The sequence below is a fragment of the Panicum virgatum genome, chromosome 9K (assembly GCF_016808335.1).
Source record: "Panicum virgatum strain AP13 chromosome 9K, P.virgatum_v5, whole genome shotgun sequence".
Lineage (NCBI taxonomy): Eukaryota > Viridiplantae > Streptophyta > Magnoliopsida > Poales > Poaceae > Panicum > Panicum virgatum.
This window is the reverse complement of record NC_053144.1, coordinates 70,027,582-70,052,435: the sequence shown is the minus strand read 5'-3', so window position 1 is coordinate 70,052,435 and position 24,854 is coordinate 70,027,582. Positions and strand designations below refer to the sequence as shown.

Here is a 24,854-nt window from a genome sequence, read left to right as displayed (position 1 = left end):
AAGTCAAACCAATCAAGAAGATCTCATCAGATCGTGCGGTCGAGTTCATTAGTGAAATACTCCACAGATTTAGTTTCTCCAACACAATCATAACCGATCTTGGATCAAACTTCACCTCGCAAGAATTCTGGGACTACTGCGAGAACTCCAGCATTGACGTCAAGTATGTATCAGTCGCACACCCAAGAGCCAATGGCCAAGTGGAACACATCATCGGACTGATAATTGACGGCCTAAAGAAGAGAATCTTCGATTCTACAAGCAAGAAAGGAGGCAAATGGCTAGCCGAACTACCAATAGTAATCTGGGGGCTACGCACCCAACCCAGCAAAGCAACAGGACAAACTCCTTTCTTCCTGGTATACGGCTCCGAAGCAATACTGCCGGCAGATTTCATGTAGAAGTCACCTCGACTAGAGATGTATGACTCAGCAGAAGCCGATGGAAGCCGACAATTAGAACTGGACTCACTCGATGAGATGAGATGCAATGCACTCCTACGATCAACTCAATATCTACAAAACATGCGAAGATATCACGATCGCAACATCCAGTCAAGATCTTTCAACATCGGAGATATGGTCCTCCGCAGAATACAAGATGAGACAGGCCTTCACAAACTTAACTCAAGATGGGAAGGACCCTTCATCGTCACCAAAGTCACAGGACCAGGATCCTATCGACTGATCTACGCGGACGGACTAGAAGTCCCCAACTCTTGGAACATCGAGCATCTTCGGAAGTTCTACCCATAAACTGTCAGAAGACCTCTTCCCGGATTTCAAACTTCAATAAAGGAACATGGTCCTTTGGAGTTCAATTCAAACACCCAAGACAGCTTCAGGAGTCGTTACTCCATCGGCTACCTCGAATACCAACTTTTTTTTGTTCACTCAAAGTCAAAGGCACGGCGAATCAAGTAGTCGGGGCTAAGGGCCATGAGCCTTGCTGCACTAGAGACAAGCTCTCTACCTTCTTCAGGAGTCGTTACTCCATCTGCTACCTCGAATACCAACCTTTCTTTGTTCACTCAAAGTCAAAGGCATGGCGAATAGAGTTGTCGGGGCTAAGGGCCATGAGCCTTGCGGCCCTATAGACAAGCTCTCTACCTTCTTCAGGAGTCGTTACTCCATCGGCTACCTCGAATACCAACCCCTCTTTGTTCACTCAAAGTCAAAGGCACGGCGAATCGAGTAGTCGGGGCTAAGGGCCATGAGCCTTGCGGCCCTAGAGACAAGCTCTCTACCTTCTTCAGGAGTCGTTACTCCATCGGCTACCTCGAATACCAACCCCTCTTTATTCACTCAAATTCAAAGGCACGGCGAATCGAGTAGTCGGGGCTAAGGGCCATGAGCCTTGCGGCCCTAAAGACAAGCTCTCTACCTCCTTCAGGAGTCGTTACTCCATCAGCTACCTCGAATACTAACCTTTCTTTGTTCACTCAAAGTCAAAGGCACGGCGAATTGAGTAGTCGAGGCTAAGGGCCATGAGCCTTACGGCCCTAGAGACAAGCTCTCTACCTTCTGTAAGCATCTAGGCCCTCAAGGTATGTTTCGGTGATTAATGACAACCATTATTGTGACTAATGAGTTTGTGCAGCTTAAAAGATCATTATCGCTCATTTGGTCATATGTCAAAAGAGGCCCCTCAATTTCGGTTATTCTAAAAGGCGATCTCGGTTTTCAACTTATATATATGTCAAGGCTAAGGATCTTTCTAGTCCTAAGTGTCACAAGGTTGAGAAGGACACTTAGGTTAGTATAGGTTTTATAGTTTTATAGTGATCGCACTATTAAGAGGGGTTAAGGCTAAGTAACTTGAGCATGGACATGATCATTTGAAAATGGATGCACACTATGGTCACTCAGGTTTCTAGAAGTTCAAATAAGTGGTTCTCAAACTATATCTCAAGAATATTTGGATTTCATTCAAGACTCAAATCAGAAAAGACAAAATCAGAAAAAGTCTATACACCGGTTTAACCGACGCTCTCAATTTTCCATACGTCGGTTAAACGAAGTCAGCAGAGTCTGGACAAATTCAATACACCGGTTAAACCGACGTGTTTGAATTTAACGTCGGTGCATTGGTCCAGAGTTGGTTTTTCCAGGGAAATTCAAGTTCTATTCACCGGATTAACCGACGCTGTTTGAATCAAGACGTCGGTGCAATTGACCAGTGAGATGGTTTTTTCAGAGGAATTTAAAAGTTGTACTCACTGGTTAAACCGACGATAGGTTTGAGTTAACGTCGGTGCAGTTGTCCAGAGACTTGGTTTTTCAGTGGTTCAGTGGACAACTACACTCACCGGTTAAACCGATGCTACGTCGGTTAATCTGCCCCAGTTGTAACGGCTAGTTTTCAGAAGAGGCAGTTTACATTCACCGGTTAAACCGACGATGACAATGGGGGGTACGTCGGATTAACCGGCGCTACGCAGTTTTCTGGCAGCTTTTCTCCAACGGCTCTATTTGTGTGAGCTGCCTATATATACCCCTCCAATGGGTCATTTCGCCCACTCTTGACACCAGGCAACATCCCAACACTCATACCATAGTCAAGAGCCACCTTGAGCTTCATCATTCACATACTTGTGCATTCAATCAATCAAGAAGCAAGATTAAGGACTTGAGTAGAGAGAAGCTAGTGTGCATCCGTTCTTGGTGATCGGTTCTTGCTCAAGTGAATGCCTTAGCTTGTTACTCTTGGTGATTGGCATCACCTAGGCGATCTTGGTGATCGAGGTGTTTCTCGCGGAGCTTGCCAAGGATTGTGGGAGCCCGGAGAAGAAGATTGTACGTGGCTTGATCTCCACCACGCCGGGATGGTGAACGGAGACTCTTAGTGAGCGCCCTCGTCTCGGTGACTTGGGAGGTGACAATACTCTTTGTGAGTGTCACAACGTGGATTAGGGGTGTGTGCCAACACATCGATACCACGGGAAAAATCCGGTCGTCTCTTGTCCACTCTCTTTATTCAAGCATTTTCTTTCATGCAATTTACTTATGAGCTTGACTTAGAGATCATAACTTAGCTCTACCTTGCTAGGCTTTACTTTGTTTTTATCTCTATTAGCTTGTGTAGGTAGCTTAGTTATCCGGTTGGTGAATTGGTGCCCTACTAGTATTGCATAGGTTAAGGTTGCTTTACCTTGCTTTAGAATTTGAAAAAGGCCCAATTCACCCCCCCTCTTGGTCCATCGATCCTTACAATTGGTATCAGAGTCTCGTTGCTCATTTGGATCATTAGGCTTCACCGCCTAGAGCTATGGCCAAGATGGGTGGTTCGCCGCCCCACTTCGAGGGCAAGAACTTTGCTTATTGGAAAGTTCGCATGGCCGCATATCTTGATGCGATTGCCCCCGAAGTGTGGTTGGCCACTAAGACCGGGTTCACCGGAACTCCCACCACCGAACAATTAAAATGGAATGCCAAGGCTAGAAATGCAATTTTCGAGGCCATAAGTGAGGAAGTCTTTGCTAGAGTTAATGGCATGGACTTAGCAAGTGATATTTGGAAGGAACTCATTGAAATTCATGAAGGCTCCACTAAAGTTCGTGAGCAAAAATATCACTTGTTTAGAGCTAAGTATGATTCCTTTAAAATGCTAGCTCATGAAAATTGCAATGATATGTACTCTCGCTTGAATGTCATTGTCAAGGACATTAATGCTCTTGAAGTTTCCAAAATTGACAGTGGCTCCATCAACCGCAAGATTCTCATGCTCCTTCCGAAGCCCAAGTACAACATTATCAATGCTATGCTTCAAAAGGAGAATCTTGATACAATGGAAGTGGGAGAGCTTGTGGGCGAAATTCGCGCTCATGAAATGAGTATCCTTGGTATGACCGAAGAGCCAACTTCAAGCAAATCAATTGCTCTAAAGACCAAGGCAAACAAAGCCCGCAAGCTCAAGATGATCAAGCAAGATTCAAGCTCAAGCAATGAAGAAGATGATCATCATGAAAGCTCATCCAATGTTGAAGATGATGGAGAGCTTGCTCTTATGATGAGAAAGTTCACCCGCTTGAATGACAAGATCAACAAGAAGGGGTTCAACTTTGACTCTAAGAAGGGAATGTTCCGGCCAATGGATGTCAAGAACAAAATTTGCTACAATTGTGGAGAAAAAGGTCACATCCGTCCAAATTGCCCCAAGCCGGACAAAAGAAACAAGGATCACAAGAGCAAGCATCGCCATGATTCAAGCGATGATGAAGAAGAAGAAAGGAAGAACAAAAACAAGAGACTTGGGAAGAAAAAGAGCCATGACAAGAAGACCAAGCTCTTCCCAAAGAAGAAAGGGCACACCAAGAGAAGCTTCTTGGTGGAAAAACAAGAGTGGGTGACCGATGTCTCATCAAGCGAAGATTCAAGTGATGAAGAAGACATAGTCACCATTGCCCTCACAAATGAAGAACCATCACTACCTCCACCTCCAATGTGCCTCATGGCCAAAGGTAACTCTAAGGTATGTGAGAGTGAAGATGATAGTGATGATGAGCTTGACCCTAATGAGTTTGCTAACCTCATTAATGAGTATACATCCGTCATCAAGAGGGAAAAGGGCAAAGTCAAGATTCTTGAGAGCACTCGTGCAAAGTTAGAGCTTGCCCACTCCGATTTGCTTGGCAAGTACAATGACTTGCTCAAAAAGCACAATGAGTCACTTGTACTTGCTAAGCAAGTTGAAGAGAGCCACAAAAAGCTTAAACAAGAGCATAGGGAGTTGGCTCACAAGTATCAAGAACTTGAATTTGCCTATGAAGCAATTGACCCAAGTCTTGAGAACTTTGCTCATGAAACTATTGAGAAGGTCAATGCTTCTACTTCATGTGATGACCTACTCATTAATGCAAATGCTACTAATGCTTTGCCCGAGCTTGCACCTTCTAGGGAAAAGGAATTGATGGATCAAGTTGCAAGCCTCAAGAGTAGTGTGGAGAAGCTCTCAAGAGGAGAATACATCCACAAAGAGATTCTCTTCAACAATGCCCGTGACTATGGCAAGAGAGGTCTTGGTTCATTTCCGGAGCCAAACATAGCTACTACTCCTTCTCCGGAGATAAAGATTAGCTTCATCAAGGAAGTTGGATCATATTGCCAACATTGCCAAGTCACCGGGCACCACACTAGGGAGTGCACTTTACCATCACGTCCTCTTCCTAAATTACCCAAGAATTACTCTTCAATATTTCAAAATAACCATTTTCTCTTGAGTAAGGTGAAGGGTAAGGTGAAGGCCAAATTCATTGGCAAACTCACTAAGGAGTCAAAGAAGAAGCTCCCCAAGCAACTTTGGGTCCCAAAAGCTCTTGTCACACATGTGCAAGGCCCAAAGCTTGTTTGGGTTCCTAAAACTCAAAAGTGAATTCTCATGTGTGTAGGTGAACTACAAAGCCGGTGGAAAACATTGGGTACTTGATAGCGGTTGCTCTCAACATATGACCGGCAATGATAGCATGTTCACCTCCCTTGAAGACCCCGGCGATCATGAACATGTCACCTATGGTGATAACTCAAGGGGAAAAGTTTTAGGTTTGGGTAGAATAGCAATCTCTAAAGATTTATCTATTTCTAATGTTTTGTTTGTAGAAGCACTTAGTTTTAATCTTATTTCAATTGCTCAATTGTGTGATCTTGGACTAACGTGTGCCTTTGACAAGAATGGTGTTGTAGTAACTCATGAAAAAGACAAGTCATTGGTATTCACGGGGTTTAGGCATGGCAACATTTACTTGGTGGATTTCTCTTCAAAGCAAACAAGTACCATGACATGCCTCTTCACCAAGTCTTCTCTTGGGTGGCTTTGGCATAGAAGAATTGCTCATATTGGCATGAGCAACCTCAAGAAAGCCCACAAGAGAGGGATGATCACCGGCTTGAAGGACGTCACCTTTGATAAGAACAAGCTATGTAAAGCATGTCAAGCCGGGAAGCAAGTTGCAACACATCATCCCATCAAGACGATGTTGTCTACCTCCAAGCCGCTCGAGCTACTACACATGGATCTCTTTGGTCCAACTACATACAAGAGCATTGGTGGTAACCTCTATTGCCTAGTAATCGTTGATGATTTTTCACGTTACACTTGGGTTATGTTTCTAGGCGATAAGGGTGAAACTCCGGAACTCTTCAAGACATTTGCAAGAAGAGCTCAAAGGGAGTACAACTCCCCAATTGTGAAGATCCGGAGTGACAACGGCACCGAGTTCAAGAACATGAAGATTGAAGAATGGTGCGATGAAGAGGGCATCAAGCATGAGTTTTCCGCCACCTACACGCCTCAACAAAATGGAGTGGTGGAAAGAAAGAACAAGACACTCATCACCCTAGCTAGAGCAATGTTGGATGATTATGGCACGTCCGAGAAGTTTTGGGCGGAAGCAATCAACACGGCGTGTCATGCATCCAACCGAGTATATCCTCACCGACTCCTCAAGAAAACTCCATATGAGCTCATCACCGGGAAGAAACCAAATATATCATACTTTCGAGTCTTTGGTTGTAAATGCTTCATCTATAAGAAGAAAAGGCTCGGTAAGTTTGAAAGTAGATGTGATGAAGGTTTCTTTCTTGGTTATGCATCAAACTCCAAAGCATATAGAGTATTCAATCAAACCTCCGGGTTAGTTGAAGAAACATGTGATGTGGAGTTTGATGAATCTAATGGCTCCCAAGAGGAGGTTGTTGGCTATGAGAATGTAGGTGATGAGGAGATTGATGAAGCTTTGAAGAATATGTCCATTGGGGATATCAAGCCGGAAGAGGTGCATGAAGACAATGATCAAGGGGGAGGACCTTCCTCATCTACACCAAGCACCTCCACGGCGCCCCAAGTGGATGAAGATCAAGAAAAAGATGATACACAACCTCAAGAAGATGTGCCAACGCCAACACCCCAAGTTCAAGAACAAGAAGAGCAAAGTGTTCCACCACAAGCACAAGTCACTCATGATCCACCCCAACAAGCATCAACGCAAGTACCGCTAGTGAAGCAGGGTCGCATCTCCAAGGATCATCCAATTGGTCAAATCATTGGTAGTCCATCAAAAGGAGTAAGAACTCGCTCTAAACATGCTTCATTTTGCGAATATCACTCGTTTGTTTCTTGTATTGAACCCACTAGCATAGAGGAAGCGCTTGAGGACTCGGATTGGGTGATGGCCATGCAAGATGAGTTGAACAACTTCACCCGCAATGAAGTTTGGGTCCTCGAAGCTCCTCCGAAAGACAAGAACATCATCGGCACCAAGTGGGTCTTTCGAAACAAGCAAGATGAACATGGGGTGGTGATACGCAACAAAGCAAGACTTGTGGCAAAAGGGTTCTCTCAAGTCGAAGGTTTGGATTTTGGTGAAACTTTTGCTCCGGTCGCAAGACTTGAAGCTATCCGTATCCTTCTTGCTTACTCTTCACATCATAACATTAAGTTGTATCAAATGGATGTGAAAAGTGCATTCTTAAATGGCGTTATTAACGAACTTGTTTATGTTGAGCAACCTCCCGGGTTTGAAGATCCGAGGAATCCTAACCATGTTTATAGGTTGCACAAGGCACTCTATGGGCTCAAACAAGCTCCAAGGGCTTGGTATGAGAGGCTTCGTGACTTCCTAATCATGCAAGGCTTCAAGATCGGGAGGGTGGACACCACTTTGTTCACTAAAGACGTCAACGGGGATCTTTTTATTTGTCAAATTTATGTTGACGATATTATCTTTGGCTCAACTAATGATTTACTAAGCCATGAGTTTGCTACCATGATGTCTAGGGAATTCGAGATGTCCATGATTGGCGAATTGACCTTCTTCCTTGGTTTTCAAGTCAAACAAATGAAGGAAGGGACATTCATCCATCAAGAAAAATATACCAAAGATATCTTGAAGAAGTTCAAGATGGATGAGTGCAAGCCAATCAAGACACCCATGGCAACCAATGGGCATCTCGACTTGGATGTGGACGGTAAACCGGTTGATCAATCCCTCTATCGTTCTATGATAGGGTCTTTGCTTTACCTTACCGCATCTAGGCCCGATATAATGTTTAGTGTATGCTTGTGTGCCCGCTTTCAAGCTAACCCAAAGGAGTCACACCTTTCGGCTGTGAATAGGATCCTTCGGTATCTCAAGCACACTCCTAGCATAGGCTTGTGGTACCCCAAATGCGCTAGTTTAGATCTCTTGGGATACTCGGATTCGGATTTTGCCGGAAGCCGTGTGGATCGCAAGAGTACCTCCGGGGGTTGCCACTTGCTTGGGCGTTCTCTAGTTTCTTGGTCGAGTAAGAAGCAGAATTCCGTGGCTTTGTCCACCGCGGAAGCGGAATATATAGCGGCCGGTGCATGTTGTGCCCAAATCCTATATATGAAGCAAACCCTTTTGGACTTTGGTGTGAAACTAGATAGGATCCCACTCCTTTGTGACAATGAAAGTGCCGTAAAAATTGCCAAGAATCCGGTTCAACACTCTCGCACAAAGCACATTGATATTCGCCATCACTTCTTGCGTGATCACGAAGCCAAGGGGGACATTTCCCTTCAAGGTGTGAGATCCGAGGAGCAATTGGCGGATATATTCACAAAACCTTTAGACGAGAGTACCTTTGTTAGGCTAAGGAATGAGCTTAATGTGTTAGATGCGGCAAACGTCATGTAAGTTGCCATGTCATATAGAAAAATGCATACATATAGGACACTTGTCTAACCATGGTAAGATAGTGATGAGCAAGGGTTTAGCTAGAGGTGGTGGTCCACTTGTTTTCCTCTAGGCTTGTAGAAAGGCTCATCATGAAGAAGCTTCCCGTGGGTTCAAACTTGACAAGTAGATCTTAATTTCTTGTTATGCATTTCTTGTCATATAGATGTGCACTTCATGTTTACTTTACTTTCGCATGTGGTTGTAGTTTGCATCATCATTGCATGCGTAAGGGTCACAAAGGAGATCACTTGATGAAAATGAGACTTGTTTTCATATACAAGATCTTAATTCATGAAAAGTGAAAAGAGCAAAGTGTTAGGTGCGTTATTGCCTAGTGAGCAATGTCATGATGAGTTTGAAGCTTTCTATCTTCAATATTCCTATGACATGGCTCATACATTTTATTTGGCGCTTTGTCTCTCTTGCGGCTTTTCCTTGTGTTTGAAAAATTTATTTAAGCAAGTGTGCTATCCTATTTATTTTGAGGGGTAAAGTCGCCTATGCAAGTCCATTGACTTGAGTTTATTTGAATTTTATAAGTTTATTGGACTTAGCATAGAAGAGTGAGCTGAGTGTGGGGTTTTTGGCTTCACCGGTTAAACCGACGTTCAATGGAGCATCATCATCGGTTTAACCGGCGTTACTAAGTTTTGTCTCAGCTCAGTCAAGTTTCAGGCGTTCAACCGGCGTATACAAAAGTCAGACCATCGGATCAACCGATGATAGTAAATGCAAATCAGACCTAGCAATCAACCGATGTTTTGATTTATCAACCGACGAGTATACTCTTGACATCATCGGTTCAACCGGCGTTCAGTTTCAGATCTGCAGAAGCCTCGGGTGAACTACACCGACGCAATCAACCGGTGATCAAAACCTAGGCGTCGGATCGACCGGCGTTAAGAAAAATCGTGGGCCCGCCTGTCATATATGTCTCTTGCCCGCGCTGCCGGCCTCTGTTTCGCCCGACTCCTTCACGCCGCCGCCGCTCGACTCGCTCCTCTCGCGCCGCCGCCTTCCCTCCGCGCCGCCACCACTCGCCGCCGCTCGCCTGCACGTCGAGTCGCCGCCGCCGCGCCCTCGCGCTCCCCCAGCGCCGCCCGTGCGCACCGGCGCCGCCCGCGCAAACGCTATGCGCCGCCGCCTGCGCGCGTAGCCGCCGCCGCCGCCATCACGCCAGCCGCGCGCGCCTCCGTGCTCCAAGCGCCGCCGTGCTCCACGCCGCAGCCGCAGCACCACGCCGCAGCCACAGCCCCACGCCGCAGCCGCAGTTCCACGCCGCAGCAGCACCCGATCAGCGCTCACCAGGTGCTCGACAATTTGCTTGTTCGAGATGGATCGCGAGAAGAGAAAGGGAAAGGAGGTCGTGGTCGAGAAGCCCGCTCGCAAGCGGACTCGTGCAGAGAAGGAGGCCGAGAAGGCCGAGATGGTGGCCAAGGCCGCCGAGGAGCAGGCATCAGGCCGCGCTCGTACGTTCCAGATCAGGGAGGACCCCAGCGGCAGAGGCAGAGGCAGGGGCATGGGCAGAGTGAGAGGTGCCAGGGCCACCAGAGCCGCGACAGCAGCAGCAGCAGAGTCAGATCAGTCAGATACAGCTGCAGATTCAGATTCAGAGGCAGAGCAGTCCGAGCAGTCTCAGGGGCAGAGCACACAGGAGTCACCGACTCTACGACGGTCTGGCCGCACTCGGCAGACATCCCCAGCAGCAGAGACTTCACCAGCGACCGAGCGTCGCACTGGACCGAGGACGCGAGGAGGTCACCAGCCACAGGAGCCTCGCAGGTCCACAGCTGCAGCAGCAGCAGCTCGTAGAGCCGAGGCCCTAGAGGCCGAGCGCGCAGTGTTCCGTATGGACACTGTTGTGCGTCTGGAGCCAGGTGTGCTGCTCCAGAACTTGACCCGAGCCAATGCGGCCAAGGTCAAGAGACTCAGGTGAAGTGTTGACGAGGAGGTCTGGTTCCCGGTGACCCGAGACAGCAGAGTCGACAGGAGGTTCTGGACTTTGCTACAGGCCAGTTTCTACGAGACCTACCAGAGGCGGGGCCACCGGATCTTTCAGCACAGGGTTCTTGACTGGGTCTCACTGAGGACAGCCGCAGGGGGAGCAGATGTGAGAGCACACTTTGCTCACTTCAGAGGTCTGCCTAGACTGCTAGAGATGGAGCAGAACCGTTATATCGAGGACTGGGTCAGAGTGTTCTACGCTACAGCTTGGATAGCCCCCGAGCGCAGAGCTGTACACTTCATGTTTGGAGGGCAGGACTTTGGTTTGTCGAGGGCGACCATTGCTGGTATTCTTGGAGTTGACCTGGTCGACGTCTCGCTGCACGAGAGGGTTTACGGGGACTCAGATCCACCCCGCAGGGCGATGGTTGGCGGGATTGCTCCTTCTCACGAGGCGATCACTCAGTGTTTCCGCCAGCCGTTCCCAGCCTCTTACGCCAGAGTGCCGAGCTTGCTGACCCCAGAGGCTTACGCTGTTCACATGGCACTCCGGAGGACTCTGTTACCGAGGAGTGGCTACCCAGAGGGGTTTACGGGACTGCAGCAGCTCCTGCTTCTACACATCCTCACTCACGAGCCGTTTGACATAGTTGACTTTATTCTGGCTGAGATAGAGGATGTGATCACAGACGGGATGGGTGTGGTGCGACAGTTTCCCTATGCGCACTGGATCAGTTACATATGCTCTATGATAGTGCCAGCAGAGTCACCCATCAGTGCTCCTTACCGTCACGACGAGGCTCCCAGGTTCCCTGTCTACCGACCCACAGCTCCACAGGACAGGAGGAGGGGCAGACACGCAGATAGAGCAGCGATGGCTCGACTGTCACCGGAGGTTCAGGCACGAGTGGCAGAGGAGGATGAGGCACTCCTGACAGCAGAGGCACAGCTTCCCGGGGGAGATGATGAGATTCACTGGTCTGAGCTTGAGTCAGACTCCTCCGACGACGTTGAGTACTTTCCTTCAGCTGCCCCAGCCAGTCACGATCACGAGGCAGGAGGTTCAGGACAGCCAGCACCTCCGACTTCAGCAGCTACTACAGTCTCTGAGTCTCAGGTGACTCAGCCGTCCGAGCTCACTTCACTACTACAGCAGCTCGTGACCCAGCAGAGAGAGGACAGGCTTGCTCAGGAGGAGGCCAGGAGAGCCCATGAGGCCCAGATTGCTGCTATACAAAGAGAGGCCGCCCGAGAGCGGGCAGCGATAGAGGAGCATTTTGTCGGCCTCATTGACAGAGTTTCACAGAGGACAGACACTCAGTTCCAGCAGATGCAGCAGGGCATGATGGCGATGTTCGGAATGATCTCACAGCTTTACTCTCACACCGGACTCGCCCCGCAGCAGCCAGGACAGCCAGGCCTTCAGGGTGTTGGAGCACCTCAGCTTGCCGTTACACCAGCTCCAGCTCCTACTGCAGCTCCAGCTACCTCAGCGACACCGGAGACCACGTTCTCGATGTCAGCACTCTTTGGGTCTGCCGGTCGTCCGCTCTTTTCACCACTGCCGGCGACCACACTCTTTCAGGACTCACCGCCAGCGGTTCAGTCGGTCGCCCTCCCCTTCTCACTTCAGGCAGCACCTTCAGGGGGAGGAGCAGTAGAGGAGTCCCTGCTTCCACAGTCGACGCAGCCGGCAGCCTCAGCAGTCACCTCTTCAGATATTGATACTTCTTCTGCTGACCCGGTTACGACTTCTACGGATCCTCTACCAGGCAGTGCCAGCACGAGAGCCTCCACGACAGTTACTCCCCCAGTGAGCTCAGACCCAGACCAGCAGCTTCCGTCTGTCACCGAGGGTGAGAGTTCTCCGTCCGACGACGACGACCCGGACCGCTTCGTCGCCGTACCACGACAGCACGATCCGTAGCTCGCCTTTTGGTGCTTTGATGCCAAAGGGGGAGAGGTGTTAGGGGGAGCACCAGAGTTAGGGGGAGGGTAGAGCTAGAGAGAGCTCGTAGTTATCAGGACTTTGTTTCTTTGTATCACATTTGGTGTTAATTCATGGATATGTACATTTGTCGCTTGAGTATGCCGTTCTTTGAGACATATCTATGGATTTCGTTTGAGCCTTTGAGCTCTTTGGTCCTGCTTTCGAGTTTGCTTGTGTTTATCCTGTTTTATCTTTCTCGCTCTCTCGTTATTTATGTTTGTGTTGTCATCAATCACCAAAAAGGGGGAGATTGTAAGCATCTAGGCCCTCAAGGTATGTTTCGGTGATTAATGACAACCATTATTGTGACTAATGAGTTTGTGCAGCTTAAAAGATCATTATCGCTCATTTGGTCATATGTCAAAAGAGGCCCCTCAATTTCGGTTATTCTAAAAGGCGATCTCGGTTTTCAACTTATATATATGTCAAGGCTAAGGATCTTTCTAGTCCTAAGTGTCACAAGGTTGAGAAGGACACTTAGGTTAGTATAGGTTTTATAGTTTTATAGTGATCGCACTATTAAGAGGGGTTAAGGCTAAGTAACTTGAGCATGGACATGATCATTTGAAAATGGATGCACACTATGGTCACTCAGGTTTCTAGAAGTTCAAATAAGTGGTTCTCAAACTATATCTCAAGAATATTTGGATTTCATTCAAGACTCAAATCAGAAAAGACAAAATCAGAAAAAGTCTATACACCGGTTTAACCGACGCTCTCAATTTTTCATACGTCGGTTAAACGAAGTCAGCAGAGTCTGGACAAATTCAATACACCGGTTAAACCGACGTGTTTGAATTTAACGTCGGTGCATTGGTCCAGAGTTGGTTTTTCCAGGGAAATTCAAGTTCTATTCACCGGATTAACCGACGCTGTTTGAATCAAGACGTCGGTGCAATTGACCAGTGAGATGGTTTTTTCAGAGGAATTTAAAAGTTGTACTCACTGGTTAAACCGACGATAGGTTTGAGTTAACGTCGGTGCAGTTGTCCAGAGACTTGGTTTTTCAGTGGTTCAGTGGACAACTACACTCACCGGTTAAACCGATGCTACGTCGGTTAATCTGCCCCAGTTGTAACGGCTAGTTTTCAGAAGAGGCAGTTTACATTCACCGGTTAAACCGACGATGACAATGGGGGGTACGTCGGATTAACCGGCGCTACGCAGTTTTCTGGCAGCTTTTCTCCAACGGCTCTATTTGTGTGAGCTGCCTATATATACCCCTCCAATGGGTCATTTCGCCCACTCTTGACACCAGGCAACATCCCAACACTCATACCATAGTCAAGAGCCACCTTGAGCTTCATCATTCACATACTTGTGCATTCAATCAATCAAGAAGCAAGATTAAGGACTTGAGTAGAGAGAAGCTAGTGTGCATCCGTTCTTGGTGATCGGTTCTTGCTCAAGTGAAGGCCTTAGCTTGTTACTCTTGGTGATTGGCATCACCTAGGCGATCTTGGTGATCGAGGTGTTTCTCGCGGAGCTTGCCAAGGATTGTGGGAGCCCGGAGAAGAAGATTGTACGTGGCTTGATCTCCACCACGCCGGGATGGTGAACGGAGACTCTTAGTGAGCGCCCTCGTCTCGGTGACTTGGGAGGTGACAATACTCTTTGTGAGTGTCACAACGTGGATTAGGGGTGTGTGCCAACACATCGATACCACGGGAAAAATCCGGTCGTCTCTTGTCCACTCTCTTTATTCAAGCATTTTCTTTCATGCAATTTACTTATGAGCTTGACTTAGAGATCATAACTTAGCTCTACCTTGCTAGGCTTTACTTTGTTTTTATCTCTATTAGCTTGTGTAGGTAGCTTAGTTATCCGGTTGGTGAATTGGTGCCCTACTAGTATTGCATAGGTTAAGGTTGCTTTACCTTGCTTTAGAATTTGAAAAAGGCCCAATTCACCCCCCCTCTTGGTCCATCGATCCTTACACCTTCTTCAGGAGTCGTTACTCCATCGGCTACCTCGAATACCAACCTTTTTTTGTTCACTCAAAGTCAAAGGCACGGCGAATCGAGTAGTCGGGGCTAAGGGCCATGAGCCTTGCGGCCCTAGAGACAAGCTCTCTACCTTCTTCAGGAGTCGTTACTCCATCGGCTACCTAGAATACCAACCTTTCTTTGTTCACTCAAAGTCAAAGGCGCGGCGAATCTAGTAGTCGGGGCTAAGGGCCATGAGCCTTGCGGCCCTAGAGACAAGCTCTCTACCTCCTTCAGGAGTCGTTACTCCATCAGCTACCTCGAATACCAACCTTTTTTTGTTCACTCAAAGTCAAAGGCACGGCGAATCGAGTAGTCAGGGCTAAGGGCCATGAGCCTTGCGGCCCTAGAGACAAACTCTATACCTTCTTCAGGAGTCGTTACTCCATCGACTACCTCGAATACCAACCTTTCTTTGTTCACTCAAAGTCAAAGGCACGGCGAATCGAGTAGTCGGGGCTAAGGGACATGTGCCTTGCGGCCCTAGAGATAAGTTCTAAACAACCACCAGGAGTCATGACTCCACAAAATTCTCTCGTCCATGTGACGATAACTTAATCGACTACTGCAGTACTCGAACTCCGGACGGGACACGCTCCCTATTTTTTCACGACCATGAGAAGACTTTTTTGATTACTACTGTACTCGAACTTCGGACGGGACACGCTCCCTATTTTTTATCGACCATGAGAAGACTTGTTCGATTACTACGGTAATCGAACTCCGGACGGGACACGCTCCCTATTTTTTCTCGACCATGAGAAGACTTGTTCGATTACTACGGTACTCGAACACCGGACGGGACATGCTCCCTATTTTTTCTCGACCATGAGAAGACTTGTTCGATTACTACGGTACTCGAACCCCGGATGGGACCAGTTCCCTATTTTTTTCTCGACCATGAGAAGACTTGTTCGACTACTACCGTACTCGAACTCCGGATGGGACACGCTCCCTATCTTTCCCGTCCATAAGACGACTTACTCGACTACAACAGTACTCGATTTCGGATGGGACATGCTCCCTATCTCCCAAGAGGATTTTCACATCCATGAGCTGACAACTATCGACTACTATGGTACTCGATCTGAAAAGAGACAACATCTCAAGAAGGGATACTCATCCACAAGATGGTCAATACAAAAGTTCTCTAAAAAAGAACTTGTCAATTCATTGACAAAAAGTCATATTCACATGGCAAAAAGAAGATACAGTATACCCTACCGATCTATTAACTTTACAATCTGGTCGGCCACAGGCTCCGCCTCCTCCACAAACTTGACAAATTGGTCATGATCACAAGTCGAACACATGCCATCGCCAAGAACACCTATCTTGGCCCAAAGCCAGTACGATTTGACAAGACCAAGGGCCTGCGCTACACAATTCCTAGAGGTTCCTGCCAAGTAATCGGCAAATTTTTGAGGAATCACCCGCAGCCGGTCCGCCAAGCTGCCTTCAGAATCCTGGGAGGAACCTATGGACTCGACCACAGTCTGAGCCGCCACCTGAAGCTCTAGCAATTCCTTCCGGTACTCTTCAGTACCGTCTGCAGTCACAACAAAAGGATGTAAGCACCAGTATAACCAAAAAGGAAAGCCTCAGAACTCAGATCAAGAGGTCACCTCGGTTCTTCTGGATCACCTCCTTCAGCATCACAACTCTCTGCTCGAGCGCGGCTTTGTCTTTCTTCAAAGCAACATTCTCCGCCTCTAGCAGAGCGATCTTCTGACGATCCGCCTCAGTCGCCTTCAGCCTCTGAGACTTCAAATATGACCGATTGGCCATTTGCTGCAACAACGCATTCAATATACAGATAAACACCACAAAAGAAAAAAGTACTCGACAATAGTACTTACCAAAGAGAACTTGGTGAATCCCGCACAACGGCCTGAAACTTCTTCATGTTTTCAGCAGTCAATTGTGGGTCATCCTCAAGCTGCTCGCCATGATAGTACTCGAAGGGAGGAGGCGATGCCCTAATCTCCTCCAGCAGGCTATCACTTGACTTCCATGCCTCCTCAACGTCTGGCGAAGCACCTGCTGTCTTGTTCTCATGAAACACTCGAGCAAACGAAAGAGCCTTCGAACCAGTATAAGGAGGAACGATGGGCTCACCGACAGGGATCTCCTCCGAAGGATTCGACCCCTCACCTCCTGCCCTCCCTGACGACCCTGCAATACCAGGAGCGATAGCAGCAGGAGGAGCTCTCTCCTCCACCACTCGCCGCTGTTTGGGTGCAGGACCAGGGCTACAGACAAAAGCAAGGGCATCAAACAATTCAGCTCAAGGCGGAACAAAAACCACTCAAGGAGCTTACCTGACATCGCCGCTAACCCTCCTCTTCCGCACAATTGTTCTCGCTTTTTTTGGACAACTAGCGCCAACTTCAGCCTCAGGGCTATCGCCCCAACACAGAGACCCGACTGCCTTACCCTTCACATCTTCTGCAAGGGCAACACCCCCATCAGAATCGCCACCAGATAAGCTATCAAACTCAGCTGAATCCGGATGAGAATCAACAAAGGGACGGTGGGCACTTGGAGTCTCATGAAGTGGACGAGGCACCTCAGGCAGCGGAGCATCACTCCGGAACACAAGCACATCGCTCTATAAACAAAAGCAACAATAAGCAGTAAGCACCAAGAAAGAAAAATTGGAGAGACAATTTCGAAGAACTACTCGATGAGTCAGAAAGTTACCTGATTCGGCGGGTTCTTACGACGATACAACTTAGGGAGCTCCGGCACGGACTCGACTCCCTCAAAAAGATCATTCAGAATCGCCATAGCCTCATTCGGATGAATCACTTCAGAAGAAAATCGAGAAAGGTCATCCAGACCAGAGTACTCGAACCCAGCATGGCAGCGCTTCTGCAAAGGCTGAATTTGCCTTCCAAGCCAAGAGAAAGCAACCATCGCACCAGTCACTCCTTTGTTCTTCAGAACAGCAATCCGTTGCAACAGCTCTTCCTCCTGAACTTGGATATTTCCATGATGAAACCATTCATGACAGTGCTTGGTCGGACCTGGAACTCTGTCTAGCAGTGACGGCGCATGATTGTCTATATAAAACCACTCGGCACTCCAGTCACCAATCTGACGTCGGGGAGTATACGGAATATACCTCCCCGCCATCTCAGATCGAAGCTCAAGATTGGCCCCACCAACCGTGGCAACATTCGAAAAATTCGAATAGGGGTTCAAGGAAAACAAGCTCTTGAACAAATCAAAGTGCGGGTAGATTCCAAGAAAAGCCTCGCACAAATGAACAAAAATGGAAATATGGAGGACGGAAGTCGGAGTCAAATGATGAAGCCGGATCCCCCAGAAAAAGAGGAGACCCCGCAAGAAGTCGCAGACGGGAATCCCCAATCCTCGCTCCACAAAGGACTTAAACATAACAGTTTCCGAAACCCTTTCATATGGCCTATCGTGTCCCTCAGCCGAAAACCACTGAACAACAGATCGGGGGCGGAGCAGCCGACGACCGACAAGGGATGAGATCGTCGCCTCCTTCTCAGACCTCTGATGCCTGGACCTCTTTGGCGCCATTCGGAAAGTCACGAGTTGCTTCTCACGCATATGCTCGGGGGCTGAGAAATCAAGAGAAGACAGAAAGTTGAGAAGATGGCCAAAGACGAGCAATCGAAGACACAGGCCGGATTACCACTGATTAAATAATCAGAACAATGGCATTTCTGGAATTACCAGGAAAACCAAAGATCACAAAGAACGCCTCGGTTTGGGAACCTTAACCCTAAATCGAGGGATTTGAAGTCAAGGCTCGGGGGCTACGAGACATGCGTCACAAATGGCAAACTTTTTTTCAAAAACACCCTGAAGACGAAAGTTATCCTCAGCCTGATCCTTCAGCTCGACCTAAGGCTCGGGGGCTACTCCATATGGAGCGCGAGTATATCGCGCGCCATATCAGAAGATGAAATTCGAGGCTAGAGCACCTCATAGCCTCGACGCAGCCAGAAAAGTACTTGGAAGACTACTTGAGACGCTTAGTGGACTTCAAGCTCAAGCAATGAATTCCAGAAGCACTCAAAAGCACTCGATGTATATTTTTAGAAGTACTCAACGCCTGTGGGACTCGACTACGAAGAGCTCAGGGGCTTGTCAGACCCGGGGCAGCAGGACTGCTCACGGACATGGAATATTCTAGAATAGAGAGTACTATATGGGTACATCCTGCCTCCAACTGTAACTACTCGTGTAGTAGTAAAATTGGCCTACGTACATGGAAACTACCCGACCCACCCGGAGTAGGACTCTAAACGTATTCGGTTAGGACTTTCCATGTAACCCTGCTTCCCCGGATTATATAAGGGCGAGCAGAGACTTCTCCAAAATATTGAATAATATCAGAGGGAATACAAACCACCACAAAAAACGTAGGGTATTACGCTCCGGCGGCTCGAACCTGTCTAAATCTTTGTGTTCCTTGCACCATCACGTTCTGATCTCGGCGAATCCCTACTCATAATCACTCTCCTTGGAATACCTTTTAGAGAACCCGACGGTAAAACATCGACACCCCGGACCGGGACGCAACACAATCGCATCGTTGATCGATCCGGGGTCCGTCCAAAAGCGACGGAGCACAAGAGAGTGGCGCCCGTGCAGGCTCCCATCTAGTATCTTACTCCTATTCCTATCTAGCGCGGCGCTTGCTGAGTTGATTTACGAGCAGTAGGAGCGAGGAGGCGCCCCCGACATGAACGCGCAGGCCCAAAGCGAGATGCATGCATGTCCGAGCACGAGAACGGCAGCTGACGCAAGCGGGACCCCGCAACGTGGCTCCACGGGCCGTCCATGCGTGGTAACTTTTGGCAGATGCCGTCAGCAAGCAAAACATCGGGGATGGATGCGAACATTTTCCCGTGAGAAAAAAAATGGAGCGCTTTTGGCGGATCAAGTTGCTTTCCTTTTTTCATATATATATATATATAATCATCATGCGTGCGCGCAGATGGATCAAAGTGACTGCCATCTATTTTGGTCATGTTCGACTGGTAGGATGAATAGTACTCGATTTATAGAATAAAGAGTATTTTATGAGAGAAAATAAATTGTAATATGCCAATCTTGCACTCCATCTGCCAGCCAAACAGGCCATCTGTTTTCATGAGTCACTGTCATTGTTCCTTTTCCTCTTCGGCTCATGGAAGAGTCATGTAGCGCACAGTATCGAGAGCGGCAGCTCTCTCCTGGCTTTTAGGGTAAGCAGGGGACAACTCCTGCTGGATCACCGTTACGGGGAGGAGCTTCTTCCTCTGCTCGCTGTCAAGGCCATCGACTGACCTGATCCCCTCACCTTGCTTCTTATGAGCCTTCTAGACGAAGGTGACAACAGCTCCTTGTTCCCCTACTACTGATCGACCGGTGTGATCGAGGATCCTTGGCTTGACCTAAAAGACTTGAGTCTTGCTGAAACTCTGAAACTTGTTGCTGCAAGACTGAAGAAGCTTGTTTGGGCTGATGTGCAGTGCCTGTTATAACCAAACTTTACGGCCAAGCTGGTAATGAACGAAAAGCTAGATCTCAATAGTACCAGGTACCCACCAGACCGTCCCTACTCATTTCGCCGCCGCTGTTACATGGACATGGTGCAGTGCAGAGATATTTCCAGCGCCACCCTCGATTAAACCCTCAACAGTGGAGTTGCTAACTACTGGTGTGCTGTTGTTACATTACACGCCCAAACCAGGTCCTGTTCTCGTCAAGTCGTCGTACTCCTACTAATGACCGTAACCGCCGCCCTGATGGTTTGCTTTCTTTCCATCACTCCAATTTGTCAGGACCAGTACGGGGGGACGTATGTTGCTGCGGCTTCAGGATGCAAATGCAACGCAACGCAACAATTGCCGGCGCGTACTGCGTACAGAACAGCAGCGGCGGCAGGAATTCATTGCTCCCCGTTTTCACTCGCACGGGTAATGGGTCACGATGCTAATGGCCTCTTCACAGCAAAAAGATTTTTAAATTTTCAGTTCAAAATTATATAAAATTAGAATCTGAATTTTTAGGGTCCGATTTTTAAATTTTCTAGTTTAAAATGTTAGATCCTTTACCAACCCTAAGCGTCTTAACCACCCCTACGCATCACGTAGTACTAGGACGGTGGTGGCGCAGGAAATGAATTTTTACAGGCTGGAAAGGAGAGGGAAGGTGATGTCGTCGTCTTTAAAGTTGATGAAATGAAATGGAGCAGGCAGGCAGGCAGGCAGGAGCAGCTAGCGCGCCTTCAAAACGGGGGAAGAGGGAGTAAATGGCCGGCCTAGCCTTTTGTACGCGTATGGGTATGACGACGCGGACGCGTCTTCAGTAAATGGCGCGGAGGAGCCCAGCAGCATCAGCACCCTGCCTCTCGCTCGCTATTACTGCTCCTGTGACGCGTCCGGGCTGGCATTTTACGGACACCCAGGCAAGCGGGCAGCGGCCCTTCTTCTATCTCCAGCCAGCCCCATCACAGCTTCCACCAGCCAGCCAACACAGCTCTCCAACGGGCTCGCTCGACTTGTTGGGTGAAACCAAACGACAGACAAGGGTAGGCGTTTGCCGTGGTACCCAATGAACGAAATCAAAAGCCTATCGCGTCCTGCAAGTACTGATCGCCAGCGATGGGACCACCTAGCAAATGAGCAACAGGGACATTTGGGGGATTTTTGAAGCAATTATTTTTCAGCCATTTTTTTTACAGAACGCCATTGCAGCTGAGCTTGCTGCGTCGCAGATGATCTCGCCCGGTACCTTGCTGGCTATACAACAACAACAAATCACCTACTACTTCCTTCGCCATACGTACACCACCGGGCACACTCAGTCTCATGATAACCTACCACTACTTGTGATCAAGCGACGGCCTTGGCCGGCGGGATCACGATCGGGCTCCTCACCACATGCTCCTTGGACACCCACTTGAGGTTCCCCTCGGCGCCGCCCACGGCCGGCTGCCCGTTCCACCGCACCGTCACGCTGAAGCTCTGCTTCTCGTTCGCCCGGGTGAAGCGCAGCATCGGGGGCCGCACCACCACGGACACGTCCTTGGGCATGTCCACCGCCGCCGTGTATACCGAGTCCGCCTTCCCCACGTTCGTCACCGTGCGCCGGACCGTGATCGGCTGGGACAGCAGCTTCACCACCAGCGACGGGTAGTTGAGCTCCGCCTCGGTGACGGCCCTGAGCTTGCCGCAGGCGACGCGCCGCCCGACTATCTCCTTCACGCCGTCGTCCCCGAGCCCCAGCCCGCAGAGGTAGGCGATGTACTCGTTGGTGCCCAGGTCGTACACCAGCCCGGGGTCGACGGCGCGGGACGGGTTCACGTACCCGGCGCCCATGGAGTAGAAGCTCGCCCGTCGGTACTGCTCGTCCTTGATGGCCACGCCGGCGTGGTCCGCGACGTCCGAGGACGTCATGATCGCCGACTTGATCGCCGCGGGGGACCAGCTCGGGTGCAGGCTCTTGACGATGGCGGCGATGCCGCTCAGGTGCGGCGTCGACATCGAGGTGCCCGACTCCATGAAGAAGGTCAGGCTCACGTCGTCCGCGAACTCGGGATGCATCTCGCTGGGCGCCCACGCCGCCAGGATGTTCATGCCGGGCCCCGTGATGTCCGGCTTCAGGATGCCCGGGCTCGCCTTGTTCGGCCCGCGCGACGAGAAGAAGGCGACCGACGGCGCCGGGGACGACCCCATCACCGTGCCCCTGAAGGTGATGCTCGCCGTGGGCCTGGGCGTCGACCTGATGTACGCCGCGATCTTCGACCCGGCGGCGTAGCTCACGTGCGACGCGGGCAGCACGTGGGCGTCGGCGAAAGTGGTGTACCCCTCCGCCGCCTTGTTCATCAGGATCATGCCGGCGCCGCTGTACGCGGACACCATCTGACCCTGCTCGACGTGCTCGCCGATCGACCGGCTCTCGCAGAGGACCACCTTGCCGCGCACCTCCGCCTCGACCAGCGTGCTGCAGTCGCGGGCGTCCGGGTCGCCGTTGCGGCCCGGGAACACGAGCGGGAGCTGCCGCCCGGCGGTGTTGTTCCGGGGCTGGAACAGGGACTCGCCGTCCAACACCTGCCCGTTGCCGAGCCTCACGCTGGTGCGGATCGCGCGATCCGTGGTGCCGGCCGCCACCGTCAGCATCCAGGGCGCGCCGTTGCTGATGGTGCCGGCGACGGGGCCGTCATTGCCGGCCGCGGCGCTGACGAAGACGCCGTGCTCCATGGCCTTGAAAGTGGCGACGGCGATGAGGTCGTAGTTGAACTGCGCGCCGTCGGTGGCGCTGATGGAGAAGGAGAGCACGTCCACGCCGTCCTTGACGGCGGCGTCCAGCCCGGCGATGATGTCCATGATGGAGCAGCGGCTCCGGGCGCAGACCTTGTATATGGCGAGGTGCGCGTGCGGCGCCATCCCGGACGCCGTGCCGTGCGCGTTCCCGCGCACGTCGGCGTTCTGGACGAAGTTGCCCGCCGCCGTGCTCGCCGTGTGCGTGCCGTGGCCCGCGTCGTCGACGGGCGGCGCGGTGTTGTTGATGGCGGCGCTCCCGAACGCGCGCGCGCCGATGACCTTGTTGTTGCAGCCGCCGCCGGCGATCGACCTGAACTCGCAGGTGCCTTTCCACTTCTTGGGCGGCGGCGGCAGGCCGGCGTCGCCGAAGGACGGGTGGCTGGGCAGGATGCCGGTGTCCAGGAGCCCAATCACCACGCCCCGGCCGAACCCGGAGCGGCTCCAGAAGCCGTCCTTGCCGAGGTGGAGGCCGAGGAAGCCCGGCGAGTGGGTGGTCGCGAGCGGCAAGAACTCCTCGGGGTAGAGGCGCAGGCACCCCTCCTTGTTCCTGAGACTCTCCGCCTCCGCGTCGGTGAGACGGGCGGCGAACCCGTTGAGCACGTGGCTGTACGAGTGTATGATTCTGGGGCCGTCGTCGCTCGCCGAGTCCAGCGTGGCCTCCGGCAAGAAGGACCGGTGCCACTCCTCCACCGAATCGGTGCTGCCGTCCTCTCTCGGCTCGAGATGAACCACATAGTTGTTGCGCTCCTGCGCGAAGGAGACGGCGAGCAACGCAGAGGAGAAGAGGAAGAGGAGGCCAAGGTGGCTTGTTTGGGTCCTCATGAGGCGAGGACCGGAGGAGGAAGACAAGGGGAGGTCGCTGCTGCTATTGCTGGATGGATGCTGCCTTGGCCTTACTGCTCCCTAGCGCCGAATCGATTTGAAGTTGAGGGGGCAGGGCAGGGGAGGGGGAGTGAAGTGGCGTGGCAACGACGAGGGGGCGCCGGGGTTTATGTAGGCGGCAGTGGGTGGGGGAGGAGGAGTGAGCGAGTGATGGGCAGGGCAGAGCACTGGCGGTGAGCTGGAGAGCAGAAGGAGAAGGGGGGACTCGAATGATTTTGAATTTGACGGTGCCATTGCCATGGGCTGGGAGAGGCCACGGCGACCGTTGGATCAGAAAACGACGGTCATGTTCGTTGTGCCGGTGCTGGAGGCTGCTGCTGAAGTGGTGTAAGAGAAAAATACTGTTGCTGACCAGTGGCTGGAGACTGCTGCTGGAATGGTATGAGAAAAAAAACATTACTGACTGACTGGAGGCTGCTAGAGCAGAACAGCATAGACGTGTCAATCGGCCCTGCTCGCCCGCCCCTCTAGAAGTCTGGGGCTGGAGTTTACTTTCCGGCGAGGTCCATGGATTTCGCGCGGGCTCTCTCCTCTCCTCTTGTGCTGTTGCTTGACGCATACTTCCTGAAACAAACGTAATGACGTGTAGAAGTAACTGACCCCGTCAGTTTTAAGGTAGGGTAACTTTTAGGATGGGAGATGGAAACTTGTGAGTCGAGGTACAAGAGTACGCAACAGATTTCCGGAATAGTGATTTCCGGAATAGTTTTGTGGTACCGCTCCTGTCACGCTTGGGTCGTGCTAGAAATCATCCCGCATTTGAATTCCCCCCCGCGGTGCTGGGATGCCACTGCCAGTGCCAGCCACAGACAAAAGGCTTTGTGCTCGGAACAGCACGGGCCACCAGTGAGAGCCACGGCCGGCGCCGGCACCACCGCAGCCGCAGCCGCGTCCGCGTCCGCGTCCTCCCCCTCCCTACCCGTGCCCGTGGATGATGGCTGACCGCGTGAGCTGGACGGCCCGGACGCTAGCGACTCCGTCCTTTCGAATTCGAGCTCTCAGGAGCACTGTGCTTTGCATGCATTTGCCTCGGTGGGGGCTCGAAGCTGATGGCGATCGGTGCG

At 50.5% G+C, this 24,854-nt stretch overlaps 1 protein-coding gene across 1 annotated transcript; it reads right to left on the bottom strand.

Annotated features, from left to right (window-relative positions):
- Positions 1 to 21,279: 21,279 nt before the first annotated feature.
- LOC120647539 (subtilisin-like protease 4) lies at positions 21,280 to 23,899 on the bottom strand. Its single transcript, XM_039924363.1, has one exon. The coding sequence runs from the start codon at positions 23,728 to 23,730 to the stop codon at positions 21,478 to 21,480; it is 2,253 nt and encodes a 750-aa protein (XP_039780297.1). The 5' UTR covers positions 23,731 to 23,899; the 3' UTR covers positions 21,280 to 21,477.
- Positions 23,900 to 24,854: the final 955 nt, after the last annotated feature.